At 43.8% G+C, this 24,725-nt stretch overlaps 1 protein-coding gene and 1 long non-coding RNA gene across 2 annotated transcripts in view; both read left to right on the top strand.

Moving 5' to 3' along the window:
- LOC309563352 (membrane-spanning 4-domains subfamily A member 5-like) overlaps positions 1–8,096 on the top strand; it is a gene marked incomplete at its 3' end in the record, with an annotated part of 58,864 nt that extends 50,768 nt beyond the window's left edge. The window contains exon 9 of the mRNA XM_082267746.1: positions 8,076–8,096. Coding sequence (XP_082123872.1) covers positions 8,076–8,096 — 21 coding nt within the window. The remainder of the gene's footprint in view (positions 1–8,075) is intronic.
- LOC309563035 overlaps positions 1–24,725 on the top strand; it is a 268,455-nt gene that overhangs the window by 37,027 nt on the left and 206,703 nt on the right. The gene's annotated exons all lie outside the window — the stretch shown is intronic.

Raw genomic sequence — 24,725 nt, 5'->3', positions numbered from 1 at the left:
CCTTGACCAACCCCCTGATCTCTCTATCTAATCTTCTCCGCGAATTCAAACTATATGGGGCAGTCTCACATCTTAAAATAAACTATCATAAATCGGAGGCAATGGGGATTTCCTTACCTGCCCAGCTCCTAGACTCCCTTCATCGTAGTTTCTCCTTTAAATGGAAATCAACAGCCCTGAAATACCTGGGGACGCTGTTGCCACCTAATCCTGCTGATGTTTTCCGATTGAATTCCCCCCCCCCCCCTCTTGTCCACCACCCGTGTCTTACTAGACAAATGGTCAACCGGACTCCATTCTTGGTTTGGTCGCTGCAACATCCTTAAGATGTCTATCTTACCGAAGTATCTATACCTATTTCAGACCCTGCCACTGTCGATCCCTGCTGCCTTCTTCATGCAGGTGGCTGCCACTTTTACCAAGTTTATCTGGGCTGGCCGTCGACCCAGGCTCAGTGGTAAGATACTCACGATGCCCAAAGCATAAGGAGGAGTGGCAGTCCCCAACACTAAGAGGTACTACCTGTTGGAGATACAACAGCTTTTAGCTTAGCCAATTAACTGCAGTTCACAAATAGGACACTAGATGTAGCTAATGCTCAGTGATATGCTATGCATTTTCTATGATGTGTTGTAATTTCCTGTACACTGTACTGTACTTTTTGGTTACCTTTTTCCTGTCTGTGTTTTTCTCACAATGAGAAAGTGACATCTTTGCTATCTGTGGTTATGTTCCAATAAAGAAGACAGTTCCTGTTACTCCACAATGTCTGATCTGAAAAGAATCCGCTGCACCCAGTGATCGCACTCTGCAACAGGTTATGGGCCCAGGATCCGGATAAAGATCTGCATAAGGAAGGTTTCCAGTGACATCTCCAATAGACAAGTAAGACTGTTCATATTTAAAGAAGGGAAAAATGTCTGGAAACTCAGAACTTAAACTCTCAGTGGCCAAGCTGAAGAATGACAATTATCAGCTATGGAAGTTTAAAGTGGAAATGCTATTATCTAGAGATGACTTGTGGGAGGTTACCACTACAGAGAGGCCACAGGACAATAATCAGGACTGGGTCAAGAAAAACAGACAGGCACGGGCCACCATAAGCTTACTAGTGGAGGATGATCATCTCATACATATACGCCATGAGAACACAGCGAAAGGCATGTGGGACATACTGAAAAGACTGCATGAAAGATCCAGTTTAAACAGAAAGTTGTTTCTACTGTGGAAACTTTATAGAATGAGACTTAGCAAAGAACAGGACATGCAGGAGCATATAAACGCAATGCTGGAAGTGATTGCGCAACTCAGATCGCTCGGGGAGAATATAACAGATAGCCACGCTGCAGCCATGTTGTTGTGCAGTTTGCCTGATACATATACTGCACTGATCAATGCACTGGAGACACGACCTGAGACAGATCTGACGCTAGCATTTGTAAAAACCAGGCTCATAGATGAGTGTCAGAGAAGAAAGGAATTAGTGCATGACTCCACAGAAACCGACACCAGAACTGCTCTTAAAGCTACAGATGCAAGGTTACACATGAAAGAGACCAGAGTGTGTTTCAGATGTCACGAACAGGGACACATAAAGAAAGACTGTACTATATGGAAAGCAGAGCAAATAAGACAGCGTCCCTCTTATGCTAAACAAAAGGTAAAAGCCTCAATCAATGATCCATGGGAAGGAAACTGGAATGCCACATTGGGGCAACCAGTCACATGACAAGTGATACAAGTTTTTTCACAGAACTTGATCTGAACAACAAAGAAATGATTTATCTTGCAGATGGAAGCAAAATACATGCAGAAGGATATGGGCATGGAACCCTTGTATGCCCTGATGATGTTGGACACAATCTAGCCATACCAGTGAAAGATGTGCTTTATGTTCCTAATCTAGAAGGAGGACTGTGCGAACTGTCAGATCGCACTGCGATATTCGATCAAACTGGGGGTGTCGTTAACATTTCATTGACACCCCCAGCGTATCGCATATGGAAGTGTGAACTGCCAGGGGTGCATTTGCGATGTGGGAACAGGCTGCGAATTCGCAACCTTCCCGCATCGCACAAGTGTGAACCGGGACTGAAGGAAAAGGTGAGACTATGTACACACAAGCACAATGACTGTATACATATATGACACAGACGTCTAGGTCACAGACACCCAGAATGCATACAGGAACTACAGAGCAGGAATCTGACAAGGGATCTAACAATATCCCCTTGTCCAGCTACTGTTAAGTGTGAATGTTGCATTAAATCCAAAGCTACAAGAGCAACACTTCCCAAAGTCAGTTAGAAGAGAGCTTCAAGACCACTTGACTTAGTCCACAGTGATGTGTGTGGTCCCCTAAATCCACCTACACCTGGAAGCAAAAGGTACATTGTGACTTTCATAGACGACTATTCAAGATACACAGTCACCTACCTAATGCAACACAAGAGTGAAGTTTTTGACAAATTACAAGACTATATAATAAAGACCAGTAACACGTTTCAGAGGAAGCCTCTCATACTTCGGAGTGACAATGGAAGTGAATTTACAGGATATAAGATACAAGAGTACTTAAAACAGAATGGAATAGAACATCAAAAGACCGTCCCATATACACCAGAACAAAATGGAGTAGCTGAAAGAAAGAACAGAACTCTGACTGAAATGATCAGATGTATGCTGACAGACTCTGGACTACCACAAAAATATTGGGGTGAAGCAGCTATGACAGCTACATATTTGCAGAACAGACTTCTTTCCAGAACAGTAGAGAAAACTCCATATGAACTATGGCACAACGAGAAGCCAAATGTAAAACACCTAAGAGTTTTTGGATGCAAAGCATTCATCTACATACATGAAGAAAAAACGCACCAAACTCCAGAACAGAGCATTTGAAGGTATCTTTGTTGGATACAGTGACAGTGACAATGTCAAAGGTTACAGAATCCTTAATACCAAAACAGACCAGGTTGCCATTAGCAACAGCATAACCTTTGTTGAAGATTTAAGAGACAATGTAATGACAACAGTAGAAGCAAGAACAGAAGGGAAAACTGACATTGACCAGCCTATCTCCATAACTTCTGAACAAACAGTTGAAGTGAGTGCAGACTCTACCAGTACTGAAGAGCAGACACAAGAAGGCTCAGACACAAAACCGAGACGTTCAACAAAAGAAAACAAAGGTAAGCCACCTGTACATCTCTCATACAAAGCAAGTACTGCCAGTATCAATGAACCTGCAACCTGGGAAGACATATCTCAGCTTTCAGAACAAGAAGCAAGTAAATGGATAAAAACTGCTGATGAAGAGATAAAATCCATGCATGACACTAAAACATGGACACTTACAGAGCTACCACCCGGAAGGAAAGCCATAGGCTGTAAATGGACTTTTAAAGTGAAATACAATGCAGATGGCACAATTGAGCGATACAAAGCAAGGCTAGTAGCCAAGGGCTATTCTCAAAAATATGGAGAGGACTATGACGAGACATTTGCACCAGTAGTCAAGCACACTAAAATCTTTACAAAAAGTGCAGCGCTAAAGTAATTTGAATAATAATGTGGCAAGTGGAGAACCACAAAAAAAACATATACAATATAAGCAAAATAGTGTCCAAAATACTGAATAAAGTCCCAAAACAGAAATGCAAATGAAAATGAATCCGCATGCAAGGTGTTGAGGAGAACAATCCTTTTCAGTGACACCCAGGGAAAAGTGAAGGATGGGGACACCTCTGTGCACAAGTATCACAAGCAGCTTACCAGAACTCCTTGGCTACTCAATTTAATGAGACAGCCTCTCCCAGCAAGATGTTATACCAATGTCACCAGCGGTTGTCAAGCTCCAATGCTTCATAATCACTCCATCATATAAGCATGAGTATATAAAAAGAATAAAAGCCCATAGCGTAATTCCGTAACATATAAAATCCAATTTATTAAAAGAATACTACTCACAGTGAGAAGGTAAAAAACAACAGGTACATAGAACAGTGCGGCGTCCCGCAATTGTCCAAAACAGCATCAAGCAATGTAAAGCAGCCGGCTCCGTAAGGGGGCGTGTGGACTTTGCATCTGGAGTCGCCTCCAGATGCAAAGGCGACTCCAGATGCAAAGTCCACACGCCCCCTTACGGAGCCGGCTGCTTTACATTGCTTGATGCTGTTTTGGACAATTGCGGGACGCCGCACTGTTCTATGTACCTGTTGTTTTTTACCTTCTCACTGTGAGTAGTATTCTTTTAATAAATTGGATTTTATATGTTACGGAATTACGCTATGGGCTTTTATTCTTTTTATATACTCATGCTTATATGATGGAGTGATTATGAAGCATTGGAGCTTGACAACCGCTGGTGACATTGGTATAACATCTTGCTGGGAGAGGCTGTCTCATTAAATTGAGTAGCCAAGGAGTTCTGGTAAGCTGCTTGTGATACTTGTGCACAGAGGTGTCCCCATCCTTCACTTTTCCCTGGGTGTCACTGAAAAGGATTGTTCTCCTCAACACCTTGCATGCGGATTCATTTTCATTTGCATTTCTGTTTTGGGACTTTATTCAGTATTTTGGACACTATTTTGCTTATATTGTATATGTTTTTTTTGTGGTTCTCCACTTGCCACATTATTATTCAAATTACTTTAGCGCTGCACTTTTTGTAAAGATTTTGGTTATTGATCACTGTTAGTTGATTTTGGTGCTAGCTGCTCACATAATTCATATCGAATACACTGTCATTTATTTAACTTAGCGCAGGAATTTATTTCTCTCCCTTTATATAAGCACACTACAATACGGACTTTACTGACAGTAGCCGACACAAGGAAAATGCAAGTGAAACATTTTGATGTGAAAACCGCGTTCCTACATGGTGAGCTAACAGAAGAAATTTATATGGAACAACTGCCAGGGTTCAAAGATGAACAAAGGCCAGACCTAGTATGCAAACTTCGCAGGAGTATATATAGTCTAAAGCAAGCAGCCAGAGCGTGGAATATAAAAATAAATGAAGTGCTTACACATCAAAACTTTCTGAGGAGTAAAGCAGACCCCTGCTTATACACAAAGAAATTGGCAGACAGATGGGTCTATATACTTATTTATGTGGATTATATCCTGATTTGCTTTGAGCAAATAGGGGATGAAGCAGAAATCCTAGAAAAATTAAATCAGAACTTCAACACCAAAGATCTTGGCAACATAAAGAATTACCTCGGCATCCAGATTGAGAGAGAGAAAGATGGCAGCTTTCTTCTGAACTAAAGACGCAAAATACAAGAAATAATTGAAACATTTGGAATGGAAGACGCCAAACCAGTAAAGTCTCCTATGGAAACCAACTACCTAAAGGAGATAAATTGCCAAGATAACCAATTACCTACTAATACTCGATACAGGAAGGCAATAGGGAAATTGCTGTATCTTACCACTGCTACAAGGCCGGACATTGCAGCACCTGTTGGAATCCTATGCAGAAAGGTTTCGATGCCAAGTCAAAAGGACTGGAATGCTGTAAAGCGAATCATTCGCTATCTTAAAGGGACTTCACACTACAAGTTAAAGTTACCAGCAAGTGATGAAAGCACCTTAACAGGATATGTGGATGCTGACTGGGCAGGAGACACCAGCGACAGGAAATCTACCAGTGGATACTTATTTTTTCTGTCAGGAGGTGCCATCAGTTGGACTAGTAAAAAGCAACTCTCTGTTTCACTGTCGTCTACTGAAGCAGAATACGTTGCTGCAGCGCAGGCAAGCCAAGAAGTTATATGGTTGAGACAGCTATTAACAGATTTGGGTCAACCGCAGTTGGGACCAACAGAAATCTATGAGGACAATCAAGGATGCCTTGCACTTGCACGCATGGAAGGAGTTAATTCAAGAACCAAGCACATTGACGTGAAGTTCCACTTTCTTAGGGATCTTCAAGAGCAAGGTCTTCTTGAGTTACTTTATTGCCTAACCGAGGATATGACAGCAGATATCCTTACAAAGCCTCTGACTGCTGAAAGACACTCAAGGCTTACAAAGAAGATGGGTTTATACAAAGAAGATGGGTTTAATAGACTAAGCCTTAGCTGTTGAGAAGGGGTGTTGGAGATACAACAGCTTTCAGCTTAGCCAATTAACTGCAGTTCACAAATAGGACACTAGATGTCGCTAATGCTCAGTGATATGCTATGCATTTTCTATGATGTGTTGTAATTTCCTGTACACTGTACTGTACTTGTTGGTTACCTTTTTCCTGTCTGTGTTTTTCTCACAATGAGAAAGTGCCATTTTTGCTATCTGTGGTTATGTTCCAATAAAGAAGCCAGTTCCTGTTACTCCACAATGTCTGATCTGAATAGACTCCGCTGCACCCAGTGATCGTACTCTGCAACACTACCAGGCGGCTCACTTGAATAGACTAGTGGACTGGTGTAGACATTCCCACCTGAAATTGTGGATGACTCTTGAGATTTCCCTTTCCCCGATCCATCTCCCGGGAGCTCCGTAGTGTATTGGCTCCATACCGGAGCTGGTTAAGCGTCACCTGCTGGTGGGCCCGACCCTTAGGGTTTGCTCCGCAGCGCTCACTCTGGACAAATCGCGGACCGTGTCCTCGCCCATGTTCCCAGTGTTGGGGAACCAAGCTTTCCTGATGGGTTGTGGGGGAGGCAGATTTTGGGCCCTCTTGGCACTGGGGCGTTTACGGGTGTCACATTTCGGCTTGGAGGCGTCTTGGCCCTCCCTCATGCAGCTGACAGCAGTGGAAAGACCGTTCGCACTAACTTGTTGGCAGGCGCTCCAGCTGCTCCACTTTTTGTGATTTGGGACCCCGCTCGTCCTTTGAGAAACCACTGACACCCCTTGAAGCCCTTATTTCTGGAGACACCCCTTTACCACATGCACTATGTCAGATATACGGCCTACTTTCGGAACCCCGGGGGGACTTTGTTCTCCCCGGCATCCTGAAATGGGAAAAAGGCCTACAGATGACCTTCACGGTGACCCAACGCAGGAACATTATCCATTTTTCCATGAGATCCTCGATCTGTACTCACCTCCAGGAGGTTAATTACAAATTACATTGCTGACATACTGGTACTATACCCCGGTGAGAATAGCCGGCTTTTTCCCAGAGGCGTCGGACAGATGTTGGCGGTGTCAAAGGGACCGGGGGTCCATGCTTCACTTGTTCTGGAGCTGCCCTCTACTGAGTGACTTCTGGAAAGAGGTGAGGAGGATTTCCCAAAAAATGACTGATTACGTCCTCTGAGATGATCCAGCCCTCTTCCTTTTACACTGTTCCTCTAGCCCGCAAGCCCGCTATAAGAAATGCCATCTACTAAACGCAGCCAAGGCATGCATAGGCTTATGCTGGAAGTCTACAATCCCACAGTCGATACAGCTTTGGCTATCCAGAGTTAAGCACATCAACGATTTTGAGGACCTGGTGTTGACCTCGCAGGGCAGGAGGGAGCTCTATACTGCGACTTGGAGCTGCTGGAATATGTTTGCTTTTTCGGACATGGTGCCATTTAATCTACCGGGAATGTGCAGCTGACCCACCGCACGGGATCCATCCGGTTTCTCTCTGCTCTTTACCTTTCTTCATTTCCCACTGGGCTCTATAGCAGTCGGGTTGATGGTGTTACTTTTTGCCCTGCGCTGACTCCCACCTCTTCTCCTCTATCTGCTCCCCCTGTATCCCTTGCCCCCCCCACCCCTTCCCACTCTTCCTTCTCCCTCCCTTTTTTGCTATCCCTACACCCCCTAACCTCCATCCCCTTTCCTTTATCCCATTGTCGCCCTATGTGTTGTAAGCCGTTTTCCTCTATACCCCTGGTGAGAAATATCATTCAGTTACCTCTGCTTACACAACAAATGGTGACATAAATATCTTAGTACACAGCGTTCTGCGCACATGATGACCTGCTGCTGACTCCTCACGTTCCTAATCAGGGTACCATTGCCCTACAACGTTTCGAGCTGCTGGATTTTCCATTGTTCAATTGATCCTTTGGTTATGTACGTTAATGATTTTATCCTGTTTTTCTCACTTGTTTATTGTATTCCAGATGCATGCTACAACAATGTAATGCTTTACTATTTTGTACATCTTGTGGATGTTACTGTTGTTATCCTAAATAAAGAATTTGAAAAAAAAAAGGAGAGAGAAGTAACTTTTTACAAACTTCCCTCCAGGCAATATTAGTGTCCCGCAGTAAACGGATGTGTTGCAGGTTTGAACGTAGAGATTTGCATCTTCAGTGTAATAAAGCCATAAAAAGTATGGGTATACCATCTTGGGCTCAATAGACCAGTTAGAGTAACAGGAAGCCTTTGTTAACCCAGTCTAAGCCTACAGAGCAAGCAGGCTAAATTATATGCCCTTATATTGGGGAGACCAACACCCCTAGTTTTTTTTTACCGTCAGGGCTAAAAAATAATTTTAAAAACTCTTCTTTTTCTTTAAGAATACAATTTGTCTTTAAGAATACAATTTGTGTATGACAGCACTGGACCCGTTTATAATTGGGTATCAACTGAAGGAAAATAGGGCTAATTTGTCCCTCTGAGAGTTCGGTAGCTGACGTGGGAATGGTATTGGTGAGACTAGTTTAGATCTATTGCTGCTGCTTCCCTGAAAGCGACTGAGAGATGCTCCAGGGGATTATCTAGAACAGGTTTAGAGGCGCAACTGATGTACAAGTACGAAACAAATGAGGTTGGATTTTAAGATATTTTTCAGAGAAGTTAGCTAACATAAAAAGCCAATGCACTTCATCAGAGCTGTGTAAGTTGATGTGGCTGGTACAGGTCTAGAACTGGAGGTAGGAAACTTTTTGTTGCTGTCAGATCATGGAGTCTCAGTTTGACTGGTCCATGATATGCCAGAACCAAAAAGGCTCTCACCTGCAGCTGAGCGCCAGTTCTCGACTTGTGCCAACCACATCAACTTACAGAGCCCTGGGGGGAGGCAATTCCCCTGAAATATTTTTGCGTTTTACCTGTGAACTAAGTTCTCCAATAAGCTTCTTAAAATCTAACCTCTTCTTCACTGGGTGTGACTCTATTAAATAAAATCTAGAACAGGTTTAAACTTTTGCATATGTATATTTTGCACCGAAAAAAATACAGACTGGCTGGGATTTTGATGGCACTTGACAACAACTGCTGGCAGATGAGCTGGCATGGACCTAAGCTAGCGGCAAACTGTGGGTATGCAGGAAAAATCAGGAAGCAGGCGTGAACTCACTGGACTAAAGAGCTGTAGCAGGCTGGATGAGCTAGATGTAGGGTCAGACAAGCCTGGTCCGTAACAGTTGGGCACATCAGGCATAGACGGCAGGCAGCAGGATAGTCGGGTCACAAGCCAAGTCAACAATGGGAGGTAAATCAGGCAAAAACAGGAGGCAGAAGCAGAATCCAGAGATGAGCCGAGGTCAGAGCAGGAAGCAGACAAACCAAGGTCAGGAGCAAGGTAGGTCTGGATGAGAGGTCAAATACAGGAATCAGGAACAATCGCACAGAAGCTGTAGACCAAATAGCAATGAGCCAATACTGCAGCCTGTTTAGATAGCCCTTTTGGCTCCAGCATTGGTAACAGGTGTGCGCCTATCCCCACATCCATGCACAGCTGAACAGCTGCACAGGGAAACTTACAGTAATTTGCGCTATGGGCAAGCCTTTCTTGACAGCTGCGGTTTCTAAAGCAAGCAAAATCCTTTTTTTGTATTGAGAGAGGTATAGACTCCAGAGAGAAAGACATCATTACGCACCCGTACAAATCATTAGTGAGACCTCATCTGGAAAATGCAGTTCAGTTTGGGCACCAGTTCTTAAAAAGTATATTGGGGAACTGGAGAAAGTGTAGCCAAAATGATAAGAGGGATGGAGGAGCTCAGCTATGAGGAAAGATTACTCTGAAAACGGAATTTATTCTTTCTTGAGAAGAGGAGATTAAGGGGGATATGATCAACATGTATAGATATGTAAGTGATTCATATAGTGAATGTGGGGTAGTGTTATTCACTTTCAGGCAGAGTTGTATAAAGTACTCGAAACCCATACTTGAGTAAAAGTACAAGTGCTCGATCAAAAAGTGACTTGAGTAAAAGTACAAGTGCTCGATCAAAAAGTGACTTGAGTAGAAGTGGAAGTGCTCGATCAAAAAGTGACTTGAGTAGAAGAGGAAGTGCTCGATCAAAAAGTGACTTGAGTAGAAGTACTAAAGTATTCAACATTTTTTGTACTTAAGTATTGCAAGTAGTTTTTTTTTTTTAATTTTGCTACTCAAGTACTAAAAGTAAAAGTACCAGTAGTTTTGAAAAAAAAATTGCTACTCAAGTACTGAAAGTAAAAGTAGAAGTACTGTGTTATGTAGTTATTAAAGAAAGAAGTCAAAAGTTTGAACATCATATTGTTTTTTTATTATTTCAAATGCAGCTTTTATTTATACATACAGTAGAATTTATTTCCGTATGCGCTGATAATACACATGTTTTGAGCTTCATGGGACCTGCCATCTACTGTTCTGGCAGTGGTAATTTTTATAATAGTAACGAGTAACTATGCAGCACAAAAAAAAAAAATATCGGAGTAGAGGTATTGAAATCATCGAAAAATGTAATGAAGTAAAAGTGGAAGTAGGAGAAAAAAATTATACTCCAGGAAAGTACAGATACCGCCTTTCGGGTACTTGAGTACAGTAGTGAAGTAGTTCTACTTGGTTACTATACATCTCTGCTTTCTGGTCATTACAGAGGACAAGGGGGCCCTGTTTACGTCTGGAGAAAAATAGATTTAATCTCCAAACATTGAAAGGCTCTTTCACAGTATGAGCTGTGAAAATGTGGAATAGACTCCCTCCAGAGGTGGTTCTGGACAGCTCAGTAGATTGTTTTAACCACTTGCCGACTGCCTAATGACGATTTACGTCGACGGTCAGCCCCTCACAGGCAAAGCGACGTAGGTCTACATTGCTAGCCTGTGAGGGTCTAGGGAGCGAGCGCGCGCCGCCGGAGGAGCGCTCCCGCTCGGTCACAGACCCCTCAGCGCGTGTGCCCGGCGGACCTGATGTCCGCCGGTCACTCGCGATCATCGGTTACAGCGGGAGAAAGGCAGATGGCTAGTGTAAACAAAGCCGCCTGTCAGTCTCCCCTGTGTAACAGCACAGATCATACGGTCCTGCTATGTAGGACCGTTGATCTGTGCTGTTACACACACAGCCACATCCAATCACAGTAAGAATCACGCCTCTAGGGACACACTTAACCCCTCCCTCTCAAATAAAGTTAACCCCTTCCCTGCCAGTGTCATTTTTACAGTAACAGTGCATATGTATAGCACTGATTACTGTAGTAATGTCACTGGTAACCCCAAAAGTGTCAAAAATGTCAGTAAAGGGTCCGATCTGTCCGTCGCAATGTCGCAGTCCAGCACAAAAAAAATCGCAGATCGCCGCCATTACTCGTTAAAAAAAAAACAATAAAAATGACAAAAATCATTCCCTTAGTTAGTAAACGCAATAACTTGTGCGCAAACCAATCAAAATACGCTTTTTGTGATTTTTTTTTACCAAACATATGTAGCAGAAAACAAATTGGCCTACAATGTTAAAACATTTTGATTTTTACATTTTTTGGGGGGGGGAATTTCATGTAAAAAATTGGAAAAATATTGTTATTTTTGCAAAATTGTCTCTCTTTTTTTGTTTATAGCGCATGATCAAAAATTCACACAGGTGATCAAATACCACCAAAAGAAAGCTCTGTTTGTGGGAAAAAAAGGACGTCAAATTAGTTTGGGTACAGCGTCGCACGACCGCGCAATTGTCCGTTAAAGTCACGCAGTGCCGAATCGCAAAATAGGCCCTGGTCAGGAAGGGGGTAAAATCTTCCGGGGCTTAAGTGGTTAAAAAAGATCTGGATGCATTCCTAAATGTACATAATATAACTGGACAATATTATTTATAGGTAATGACACCAGGGTTAGCTGACCCGGGGAAAATCTGATTGCTTCCTGGAGAATCAGGAAGGAATTTTTCCCCTGCTGGAGCAAATCAAGCCATGTTTTATTGGTGTTTTATTTTTACTTCCTCTGGATCAGCTGTGTGTATAGGTTTTCTATTTGCTTTTTATATTGATTGAACTGTATGGACATGTCTTTTTTTCAAGCTGTAACTATGTAACTATATAACACACCGAACACACGAACAAATGGGGCACTCGGTGGGAAGTTCACCCGCTGATGAGCGCCCCATAATGCACTGAGCGATTGCAGTGCAATAAGGTGCTTGTGATTCAACCAATCATAATACAATGTCCTGTCAGAGCCATGGCTGGCCAAAGGCAGGCTGCCTTTAGCCAATCATGGCTTGGGGCTAAGTCCACGCCCCACACTATATAAGGCTGCTTACACGGCATGTGTAGTGTGTTAGGAGTGGAGATTAGGCAGGTAGTTAGTGGATTGTGCTTTGATGTTTAATGCAGTCAGTGCAGTGTAGTGTAGGGCTGATTCATTCTGTGTAACACAGTGTAGTGCAGTCAGTGTAGTGTAGTGCTGTGCTGATTCATCTTGTGTAACACAGCGTACTGCAGTCAGTGTAGTGTAGTGCTGTGCTGATTCATCTTGTGTAACACAGTGTACTGCAGTGATTGTAGTGTAGTGCTGTGGTGATTCATCTTGTGTAACACAGTGTACTTCAGTCAGTGTAGTGTAGTGCTGTGCTGATTCATCTTGTGTAACACAGTGTACTGCAGTCATTGTAGTGCAGTGCTCTGCTGACTCATCTTGTGTAACACAGTATACTGCAGCCAGTTTAGTGTAGTACTGTGCTGATTCTTGTGCAACACAGTGTAGTGCAGTCAGTGTAGTGCTGTGCTGTGATTCTTACAGTGTAGTGGGCCCACTGACATGTTGGTGTACACAACACGTCCGTGTCACCCCACTGATCCCATTTTTTTTTTCATTGATATATTTTTTTTTTTTGCAGCATTAGGTTCTATTGTTGCAATATTATAACTCCCCCTTCTGTGTCACAGGTGCTATTACTTCTGCATCAGTAGTGGGTTTTTATTTTTTTGTGGCGCAGCAGTACCAATTTTATTTAGGGCATAACTGCTGTCCCCCCTTTTGTGTTGTAGGTGCTATTCCTTCTGCGTCAGCAGTGTGTTTTTATTGTTTTATTTTTTTTCATGGCACATCAGGACTAATAATATTTAGGGCATAATTGCTGTCTCCCCTTCTGCATCGCAGGTGCTATTACTTCTGCGTCGGAATTTACTTTTTTTGTGGCGCAGCAGCACCAATTTTACTTTTTTTACTATTCACATTTTTTTAACCACTTGCCGACCGCCGCAAGTACATATACTGCGGCAGTCAGCCCCTCACAGGCAAAGTTACGTATTGGTACGTTATTAGCCTGTGAGGCTCTGGGGAGCGAGCACGCGCCGCCGGAGGCACGCTCCTGCTCGGTCACGGACCCCCCCGTGCGTGTGCCCGGCGGACCCGATGTCCGCCGGGCACTCGCGATCGTCTGTGACTGCGTGAGAAAGGCAGGCGGCTGATGTAAACAAGCCGCCTGTCATTCTCCCCTGTGTAAGAGCAGTGATCATACGGTTCTACTATGTAGGACCATTGATCACTGTTCCTACACCTCAAGCCACAGCCAATCACAGTAAGAATCACGCCTCTAGGGACACACACCACCCCTCCCTCTCAAAAAAAGTTAACCCCTTCACTACCAGTGTCATTTTACAGTAACAGTGCATATGTATAGCACTGATTACTGTAGTAATGTCACTGGTAACCCCAAAAGTGTAAAAAATGTCAGTCAAGGGTCCGATCTGTCCACCGCAATGTCGCAGTCCCGCAAAAAAAAAAATCGCAGATCGCCGCCATTACACCTTAAAAAAAAAACAACAAAAATGACAAAAATCTTTCCCTTAGTTAGTAAACGCAATAACTTTTGCGCAAACCAATCAAAATACGCTTTTTGCAATTTTTTTTACCAAAAATATGTAGCATAAAACAAATTGGCCTAAAATGTTAAAACATTTAGATTTTTAAATTTTTTTGGGGGAATTTCATATAAAAAAAATGTGAAAAATATTGTTATTTTTGCAAAATTTACGCTGTTTTTTTGTTTATAGCGCATGATCAAAAAATCGCACAGGTGATCAAATACCACCAAAAGAAAGCTCTGTTTGTGGGAAAAAAAGGACGTCAAATTAGTTTAGGTACAGCGTCGCACGACCGCGCAATTGTCCGTTAAAGTCACGCAGTCCCGAATCGCAAAATACCCCCCTGGTCAGGAAGGGGGTAAAATCTTCCGGGGCTTAAGTGGTTAATGAGTAGGGATACTATGTACATGTAGAGGAAGGGGACTGTATCAGGGGGCCCCCTTATTTTAAAAGGGTGCTTCCAGATTCGGAATAGCATCCTGTCCATAGACCCTCACAACCACCAGGCCCTTGTCCTCATCAAGATGATACCCCCCTTGTGTTGAGGGCATGTAGCCTGGTGTGATTCGGGGAGGCTTTCCTGGCCAGACAGCATGCATGCTTGGATAAGTTATGAGTTATGAGGCCTCGAAAATTATTACCAAAATCTTAGCTGTACTAATAAAGTAATATGTAGCAGACAGACCCTTCCACCCGAATGAATAGACTGAGTGGGTGGCAACTCATTTTGATCACTAATGTGTGACAGAGGAGATCGGATATCACTTCTATCCAACCCAAAAAGCAAGACATTTTTTTTTCCATAAGGTTATCCCTTTGTTTTTTTAGGTCTCACTTTTTTATCTCCTTCCCATTGACTGCCTTTCAGCCCTTTAGGAGTTCTAAATGTGGAGGTGGGCATTCCAGTCATGTGACTGCTGTGATTAGCAGTCACAGCGGACACTTGATCGGAAAGCTCCAGATCACAAATAGGCATTGGGAGCTTTCTGGTTCCTGCTGGTAACTTTTTACATTTGGGCCACATACAGTATATGCAGCCTCTAAAAAGCCCACCCGTCGAGAGGCCGCATGCAGTATATATGTACGACCAGCAGGAACAGGTTGACTTCTGATTTTGGATCTGTCTGTGCACTGCGCACACAGGGATATTAGATGTAAAATGAATAAACAATTTTTTTTATTGCTCTTTAGCAGCCATTCTCAACCAGGGCTCTGTGGAACCCTGAGATTCCTTTAGAGACTGCTAGAGGTTCCTTGAAAAAACACAATTTCTCCTTGTCGGATAAGTAACTAGTAAAACCAATGATCTTTTAACTAACTATAAGGGGAGATTCTTTCCACTTACCACAAATGTAAGGTACAGTCAGCCCAGTGATCATTCCATTAATGTACCATGAGCTGTAGATACGATAGTTATTTGCAGAGGTTCCCTGAGGCTGGAAAGTTATTTAACGGGTTCCTCCATGTTAAAAAGGACTGTTGTTTGATTGTTGTGTTGTACCATCAGTACCATCAGCTCAGTTGTATATTGTTGTTAATTTGTGTTGAACTGCAGTGTGTGGATCAGAGGCATAACAAGTGGCGGCCCCTAATCTACATGCAGGGGTGCCAGACGCATGGAGTTCAATGGGGCTTTTTTTTTTTTTAACCATGTGTTAAGAGCCAGATGCCCATCAGTGCTGCTTTTCAGTGCTCATCAATGCCGCCTTTCAGTGCTCGTCAATGCCCCTCAGTGCCGCCTATCAGTGCCCATTAGTTCCACCTCAATGCTGCCTATAAGTGTCCATCAGTGCCACCTATCAGTGCTACCTATCAGTGCTCAATGCCAATTAGTGCCACTTATCAGTGCTCATCAATGCCACCTATCAGTGCTCATCAATGCCCGTCAGTACCACCTGTCAGTGCAGCCTATCAGTTATCAGTGCCCATTAGTGCCTCCTATCAGCCCTACCTATCAGTGCTCATCAATGCCGCCTGCCTCCTGAGCAGGGCTCTGAGCTGAGAACATTTCTCTCATATAGCTCAGAGCCGGCATTGACAGGTCCCCTTCCTCCCTCCCTCCTACCTTGTATGGATGTGTGAGGAGACAGCCAATCTGATCCTTCTCCCCCACCTCTCTCCTCTTGCACTTCATGAAGTGTCAATCTAATGAGCTCACACTTTCTTTGGTGCACACAGCAGGAAAGGGGAGGGGCGGGGGGGGGGGAAGGATCAGATCAGCTGTTTCCTCTCCCATGGAGGAGGGGTACCTGTCAATGCTGTGACTAGCAACCCCGCTGGGGCCCCCCGACAGTGGCGGAGCACCAAGGCCAAGTCACAAGTGTGGCTGTTGCGACCCTGGTAGGTCCGCAACTGGTGTGGATGTGCTTCTGTGTTCTCTGCATTGCAGCAGTTGGCTGACACAAAACAAGATGGTCAATCTGATTGCATGCAGATTATTAACAGTGTGTGGAAGTTATTGTAGGCATTGACAGATCTCATTGTCAGACAGTGTGTGATTCTAGCTCAGCCATTTTTAACCAGGGTGCCCAGGCCCCCTGTGGTGCCTTGAGGTTTCTTCAGGGGTGCCCTGGCAAAATGCCTAAAAATTTATAAAACATTGTATACAAGCCAGCAGATGGTTCAAGCCTGCCTTTTAGTTACACAAAGCCCTGGGCTTTTTTCTTGCACCACTACGACTTTTTAGACACTGGCATCCTAATTAAGGATGATCAAACTTTTGAAAAGTTTGGTTCGGCCAGAACACCCAAATTTCCCGAAAGTTTGGTTCGGATTCCAGAAAACAATGGGACCAGGCCCTAAAACCTAATAAATGCCCCTAAAAAGTGCATAGGGTTCTGGGTCATGCCCCAGGGACTATTACATAGTTACATAGTAGGTGAGGTTGAATAAAGACAATAGTCCATCCAGTTCAACCTGTGTAGGTGTGTGTGGCTGTAATCATCTCACATAGCCCTGAATGTTCTGATCCTTGAGATGTAAGTCTAAGAGTCTTTTGAAAGCCACCATACTTCCCGCAGAAACCACCTCTTGTGGTAGAGAATTCCACAATCTTGTAGCCTAACAGTAAAGAACCCCCCTCGTTGCCTGAGGTTAAAACGCTTCCCCTCTAATCGCATTGTATGTCCTCGAGTCCTCATGCAATCCCTTCGAATGAACAGCTTTTTTTCTAAGCTGAGATCCCCATTAAGATATTTATAAATTGCTATCATGTACCCCCTTAGACGTCTCTTCTCCAGGGAGAATAAATTGAGCGATTGCAGATGCTCTTCATAGTTAAGGTCCTCCAATCCCCTAATTAGTTTAGTTGCCCTTCTCTGGACTCTCTCCAGCTCCAACACATCCCTCCTGAGGACTGGCGACCAGAACTGGACAGAATACTCCAGATGCGGTCGGACCAGAGTTTTATAAAGTGGAAGGATTATATTTTTATCTCTGGAATACATCCCTTTTTTATGCATGCTAATAATCTGCTGACTATGAATCAGGCAAAAAAAAGTTCTTAAAAATTGTTGTTTTTGATAGAGAGCCAATTATTGAAAAAATTATTGAAAAAAAAAAAAAAAAGAGATTTCTTTGGATTTAGTGTCGGTGGGAGGGATGGTGGGGGGTCTAAAAAGTGTAGCTGCGAAGCATGTCCAGAACCAGAAAAAAAAAAAAACAGATTATTTTTCTTAGAATTTTAGTAGCGCATGGATGGTGTTACCTTCCTTTCACACCTGGGCGTTTTTGTTTCAGGCATTTTTCAGGCGTTTTTTGGGCGTTTGGAGGCAGGCATGACATCTGAACTTCTGTATAGGGGTATATATATATATACGTATATATGTGTATGTATATATATATATATATATATATATATATATATATATAAATATATGTGTATATATATATATATATATATATATATATATATATATACTGTACATAAAAAGTGCAGTAAAAATGCAGGAAAGGGCACTGGGGGGCATAAGGGCATACTAATGTGAATTTATTTTATTTTGAAATGTATCAGTGTGTTTGGTGTGTTTTACTTTTTGATATATATATATATATGTATACCCCTAACCCAAAATCTGCATAGTGGGGTCACCCTGACATGGCAGAGTTCGGTCACCCTAGTATGGCAGGCAGAGTCAGCTAAACTACACTACGGTCACCCTGACATGGAAGAGTTCGGTCACCCTGGTATGGCAGTCTCAGGCAGAGTCAGCTAAACTACACTATGGTCACCCTGACACTTAAAGGTATCCCTACAGAAACTAGATTATTGAATCTAACTATAGTGGTATATAGTACCCTAACTACACTGCATATCCCTTTCCTCACACTAAAAGAACAGCTCCATACAGCAGGAGTAACACATATGCTTCCACTCTCTTCCACAGCCCCTGTATTACAGTGCTAGAGGTTTGGCGGGGCTATGTTATATACTGGGGGTCGTATTCACTACTGATTGGCCTCTGGACCCCGAAGTCACTCCAATCACATTCCTAGCATACTCCTGTCCCCTCAATTGGCTTTTACTGATGTTTCTGGTCCAATCACAGGCTTTTAAAGCCCAATTCCTCTCCCATTGCATTTTGGGCGGTTCTGGTTGCCGAATTCCAAACTTTTACCGCAAAAAGTTCGTAATTCGGCCGAATTTCGAACAGCCAATATTCGGGTCGAACCGATGGTCGAGCCGAACCGTTCGATCGTCCCTAATCCTAATAACAAATGACGTCTTAAGTTTATAAGGAGGATTCCTGTTGCCTCCACAGCATCCTTGTTTGACCATCCTGTGTCCCTCTCCCTCAGCACTGAGCTGACATTAGCCAGCTGATGTAGAGAATTTGAGGGAGAAGAGAAACATTGAAATACTAGCCAGTACCAGTGTGTAAAAATGGATTTGCTTTGGAAAATAAATCACCTCTAATGTTGGGTGACCTATGTATGGATGTTGCTGCATTGTGTAAAGCTGTTAGAATTGTTTTTTACATTTTAGAATGCTGTTCTTCGAGATTGTCTATAATTTTAAAGGCTGCCTTGACTGAAAAAAAGGTTGAGAAACACTGATCTAGGTCACATAAAAGCTTAAGCGATTTCCCCATTCCTCTGAGATGCCCTAAGCTTCCACGCAACCATAAGAGGAATGAGGAAATCAGTCAGACTACCACACACACCCATCAGAGTACATCAGATTGGATGCAACATTTGCTTTGCCTGCGTGTATCCAGCCAGCTAGATTTTGGGTGCGTCTCCTTTTTTTGGGGCTGGTGGTAAGATACTGTTTGTGAGTGTTTGTACTAACTATAGAAGCAATATCGCCTTGTTTAACTAACCTGTAACTGCAGTGTATGTGATCTGCAAATCCTGTTGACCAGTCTACGTGGAAGCCGAATGTACCAGAGGTGACAGGAGTAAGGTTTCTTACAAGCCTGTAATTTCTCGATGTTGGCAGATAAAATATTTTGTACAGGACGCCAAGGGTGGGTCCTGGATGGGTGCTATGAGGCACCGATATTTGGTTTGTGTTCCCTTTAAGGGGAAAATGTTTGTGTAATCAGGGGTCTCACCCGTTTAGGGTGAGGGATTCTGGCACAGTCCTCTTGGCGTTAATAGTGGCTTACTTGGGAACCAGAATTTTGGAGGTCCTGAAAGACATTCAGGTGGGAAAAGGGTCTCCATTCCTGACTACAGGGACCCTGGTCCCTATGGGGTTCAGCAGCCTCCAGGAAGCAGCACACAAGGCAGGAAACTCCCATTGTTGGTGGGTGGAGTACCAGTTGGGAGGAGACCTGGCGTCTGAAGCTGGGCACTGCTAACCCTGGTGTAAAAACCCTTATTTGACTTTTGCTTATTTAATAACTTTAATTTGTGCTGAAGATAAGCAGACTTTTTGTGTTGCATTCTCTGCAGTTTATTTTGTTGCTGGAAGCTCTTTTGTGTTTGACTAAAGGAAAAATAAAGACTTTTATGTTTAAGTTAACTGGTTGTTGCACATGGTCTTGAGATGCTACAACCCTCAAAATTTACAATTAGCATGTTTTTTTTTTTTTTTTATAGCTGCTACCATTGTTTGCATTGGGGGAAGCTTGGGGTTCTAGTTATAATTGGCCATGCTGGTTGACTTCCAAACACAAGTAACAGGCAGCGATACCTCATGGACCATGCGGCTTCCTCATCCATGTATTCCCTCAGTAACCACCTGATCCGTGACATGCTTTATTAGACACACAATGCCAATATGGGTGGTTGAGCATTTAAAATGTTAACTTACAGTCACACCCCTCTAGCATCTCATATGATGTCTATGTAAGATGTTTAAACGACCCGACCTAGGTCTGAAGCTCTACTCAATGTTAATAGAATGCCCAGGCTGCTACTAAACTAGATGAATGGGAATACCCCCTTTATCAGCAAAAATGCCTACACACTATTGAGGATCCATATGAGTTTTTTTGCACATAACATCTAACCTTTCCAGTGACAATAGTTCTCACAACTGGACATTTAAAGGACAACTTTTTCTTGTGCTGTGGGGAATTTCTAGAGATACTAGCATCCGATCCTTTCACTGGTGTCACCTTGTGCAAGCCTTTTCTTTCTTTCCCACTTACAGTATATTAGTACGGGCAATTCTGAGGTAAGACTAATGGCATTGCTCTAATTATAAAGTGGTTTATTTATTTATTAGGGTAGAACCTAGTATGGAAGTTTAGTCCTTTGTTATAAGGACAGTAACATCTCAGGGCAGGGCCTTCTTTAATATTGATTGGACCCTGGGCAAACATTTTCTGAGACATACATTAGGTAGCAGCTAGACTCAAAATCAGTTTACTGCAGCAGGTCAGGCAGCGATTGCGAGAGGCAGGGCTTTTTTTCAGCGGGAACGCGCGGGGAATGCAGTTCCGGCACCTCCAGGACTGACTGTATGTAATGGCAAAGGGTGCTGGGGTGTGCTGCAGGGTCTATTGATAATAACAGCTGGGGGATCTATACTAACTGGAAGGGATATATTTTTGCAGGGGGTTCTGTTGTTACTGAGGTCTATTGTTGCTGCTGTGGGATCTATTGTTGCTGGTGGTGGGTCTTATGTTGCTGGGGGGTCAGTTGTTGCTGGGAGGATCTACTGTTGAGGAAGGGGCCTATTGATGATGGCTGTAGGGCGATATGTTGTTGTTGCTGCTGGGAGTCTATTGTTGTTGAGGGGGAAATATTGTTGCGGGTGGTCCATTGTTGTTAGAGGGATCTATTGTTGCTGGCTGCAGGGGATTTATTTTACTGCTTTTCTTGTTATCATTCCCAAATTCCATACACATTACTTAACACCACAAAATGATACTTGGTTCTGTATTGTCTTAAAGGGCCGTATTGGGAGGTGGGTAAGGGATGGAACTCAGTAACGGTGCTTGGAGGTGGGTAGGGGGCAGAGAAAAGAGTTACCTCTAAAAGAGGGAGTTCCTGCAACTATTCTCTGAGAAAAAAAGCCCTGGCGAGAGGTTGCAGCATATAATTGCTGCTCACTGACTGGTTGCTAGAAGTTAAAGGACATTCTTTCTGCTTGCTGATTGGTTGCTCGAGGTTACTGCACATCCTTATCACTCTCTGATAGGATTCTAGAGGTTACTGCACATAATTACTGCTAACTGATTGGTTGCTAGAGGTTACTGTACATCATTATTGCTCACTGATTGGTTGCTAGAAATTACAGCTGATCATTACTGTTCACTAATTGGTTGCTATAGGTTACTGCACATCATTAGCTCTGCATCAAATTGTGAGTGTGGCTAGACTGCACAAACAGGCATTTGTGAGGCATTGGATTTCAGGAATGCACTATATACAGGCTGCAGGGTTCTGGAGTGCACTACATAGAGTACAGGGTTGAAGAGTGGGCTATGTACAGAGTGCAGGGTTGAGGAGTGAGCTATGTTCAAAATGCAGGGTTGAGGGGTGAGCTACATACAGAGTGCATAGTTGAGGGGTGAGCTACGTGCAGAGTGCAGGGTGGAGGGGTGCACTACATAAAGAGTGCAGGGTTGAGGGGTGAGCTACGTGCATACTTCAGGGTTCAAGGGTGCACTACATAAAGAGTGCAGGGTTGAGGGGTGAGCTACGTACAGAGTGCAGGGTTGAAGGTTGCGCTATGTCAGGCGTGCAGGGTTGAGGGGTGCACTATGTACATGGCACAGGATTGAGGGGTGCACTATGTAAAGAGTGCAGGGTTGAGGGGTGCACTATGTAAAGAATGCAGGGTTGAGGGGTCCACTATGTATGGAATGTCGGGTGGAGGGGCGCGCTATGTATGGAATGCAGGGTTGAGTGGTCCATTATGTAAGGAATGCATGGTAGAGGGGTGCACATTGCATGAAATGTAGGGTTGTGGGGTGCATTATGTAAGGAATGGAGGGTTGAGGGGTCCACTATGTATGGAATGTAGGGTTTAGGGGTGCACTAGATATGGAATGCAGGGTTAAGGGGTGCGTTATGTAAAGAATGCAGGGTTGAAGGGTGCGGTATGTATTAAATGTAGGGTGGAGGGGTTCGCTACATATGGAATGCAGGCTTGAGCGGTGCACTATGTATAGAATGTACAGTTGAGGGGTGTGCTATGCATGTAATGCAGGGTTGAGGGGGTGTGCTAAGTATGTAATTCAGGATTGAGAGGTGTGCTACGTATAGAATGTAGGGTTGAGGGTGCATTCTGTAAGGAATGCCGGGTTGAGGGGTGCATTCTGTAAGGAATGCATGGTTGGGGGGGTGCGCTATGTAAGGAATGCAGGGTTGAGGGGTGCGCTATGTATGGCATGTAAGCTTGAGGGGTGCGTTATGTAAGGAATGAAGGGTTGAGGGGTATGCTACGTATGGAATGTAGGGTGGAGGGGTGCGCTACGTATGAAATGCAGGGTTGAAGGGTGCCTTATGTAAGGAATGGAGGTTTGAAGGGTGAGCTTTGTATGCAGTGCAGGGTTGAGTGCTGTGTACATCCAATTTCTCCATCCCCCTAAGTACAAAGCTCTTCTCCCAGATTCAAGTTCAGAGCTCTCCCTCCCCCCAGTGTAGAGCTTTTCTCCCGCCCCAAATTCTCTCCCAACATCTAGAAAACCTCACAGAGTTCAGCTACAGAAGAGCAGCTAAACTTACAAGACGTCCATGCAGACTTCTGGCTTTACAAGGAGCGTCTGCCTGTGTACATTCACTGCCCCCCTCCCCCTCCCTCCTCGGCTCTCATATAGAGATGTGTAGAGCAGAGAGGGATCTGCACGGCCGCCAACAGAGGAGTGCTGTCCCTTGTAAATACAGAAGCAGTGCTTCTGTATTTACAACTAACAGTAGTACAACCAACAAGTGGCGGAACTCCGGCGGAACTCCAGCAGCAACATGAGCTCATATGGCAGCTGCTTTGGACCCCCAAACAATGATTGGGCCCTGGGCAGCTTTCCCTTTTAGGGTTGAGCGAACACGGACTGTATTGTTTGGGATCGTACCGGACTTTTGGGTATTCGGTACCCAGACACGGACCCAAACATTTCACTGTATGTTCGGGATACAGTCCGTTGTTCGGTAATGTTATTTCATGTTTTGGCGCGGTTTTAATGGCGCGGTTTCAACAGCTGCAAGGCAGCCAATTAGCAAGTGTTTAACAAGTGTGCCCTTAGAAGCCATCACAGCCATGCCTACTAATGGCATGGCTGTGATTGGCCAGTGCAGCATGTGACCCAGACTCTATATAAGCTGGAGTCACATAGCGCCGCGCATCACTGTGCTCTAACTATACTAGGAACAGGTTCCTGCTGCTGCTGCTGCTGAGGGAGAAATAGGAAATTAATTACTTTTATCAGTCTGTTAGGTGGGCGGCGTGCGGCGTGTAGTAGGCATGTAATGCAAGCTCAGTGCATATGTGTCTGCTTAACCACTTTACCACCGGAGGATTTTGCTGTCTTACGTCCAGGCCACTTTTTGCGATTCGGCGCTATGCGACTTTAACTGACAATTGCGCGGTCATGCGACGCCGTACCCAAACTAAATTTACGTCCTTTTTTTCCCACAAACAGAGCTTTCTTTTGGTGGTATTTGGTCACCTGTGCGATTTTTACTTGCGCTATAAACAAAACAAAGAGCGTTTATTTTGAAAAAATAACAATATTTTTAACATTTTTTTATATGAAATTCCCCCCCAAAAAATTTTTGGCCAATTTGTTTTCTGCTACCTATGTTTGGTAAAAAAAAATCACAATAAGCGTATTTTGATTGGTTTGTGCAAAAGTTATTGCGTTTACTAACTAAGGGAAAGATTTCTGTCATTTTTGGTGTTTTTTTTTTTAACGAGTAATGGCGGCGATCTGCGATTTTTTTTGCGGGACTGCAACATTGCGGCGGACAGATCGGACCCTTGACTGACATTTTTGACACTTTTGGGGGTACCAGTGACATTACTGCAGTAATCAGTGCTATATATATGCACTGTTACTGTAAAAATGACACTGGCAGGGAAGGGGTTAATTTTATAGGAGAGGGAGGGGTTAATGTATGCCTGGTGCTTACTAACGTGTGTGGGGGGAGGTGACTGAGTGAGTCAGGGACAGATCGGATGTTCAGCTATGCTGAACCATACTATCTGTCCCTGCCTGTCACTTAGGAGAACCGCCCGCTCTGTTTACACAAGCGGGCGGATCTCCACACTCGATTCCCCGCCGCTCCTCCCCTGGCCCGACTCCCGCTGTGACTGAAAACAGCGGGAGCGCCGCCTACAGGGGGAGGAGTCCAGCGACGTAGGTC

This window comes from Pelophylax lessonae (assembly GCF_965119305.1).
Source record: "Pelophylax lessonae genome assembly, chromosome: 9".
Lineage (NCBI taxonomy): Eukaryota > Metazoa > Chordata > Amphibia > Anura > Ranidae > Pelophylax > Pelophylax lessonae.
The sequence above is the reverse complement of the archived record's forward strand: the minus strand, read 5'-3'. Positions and strand labels throughout refer to the sequence as shown.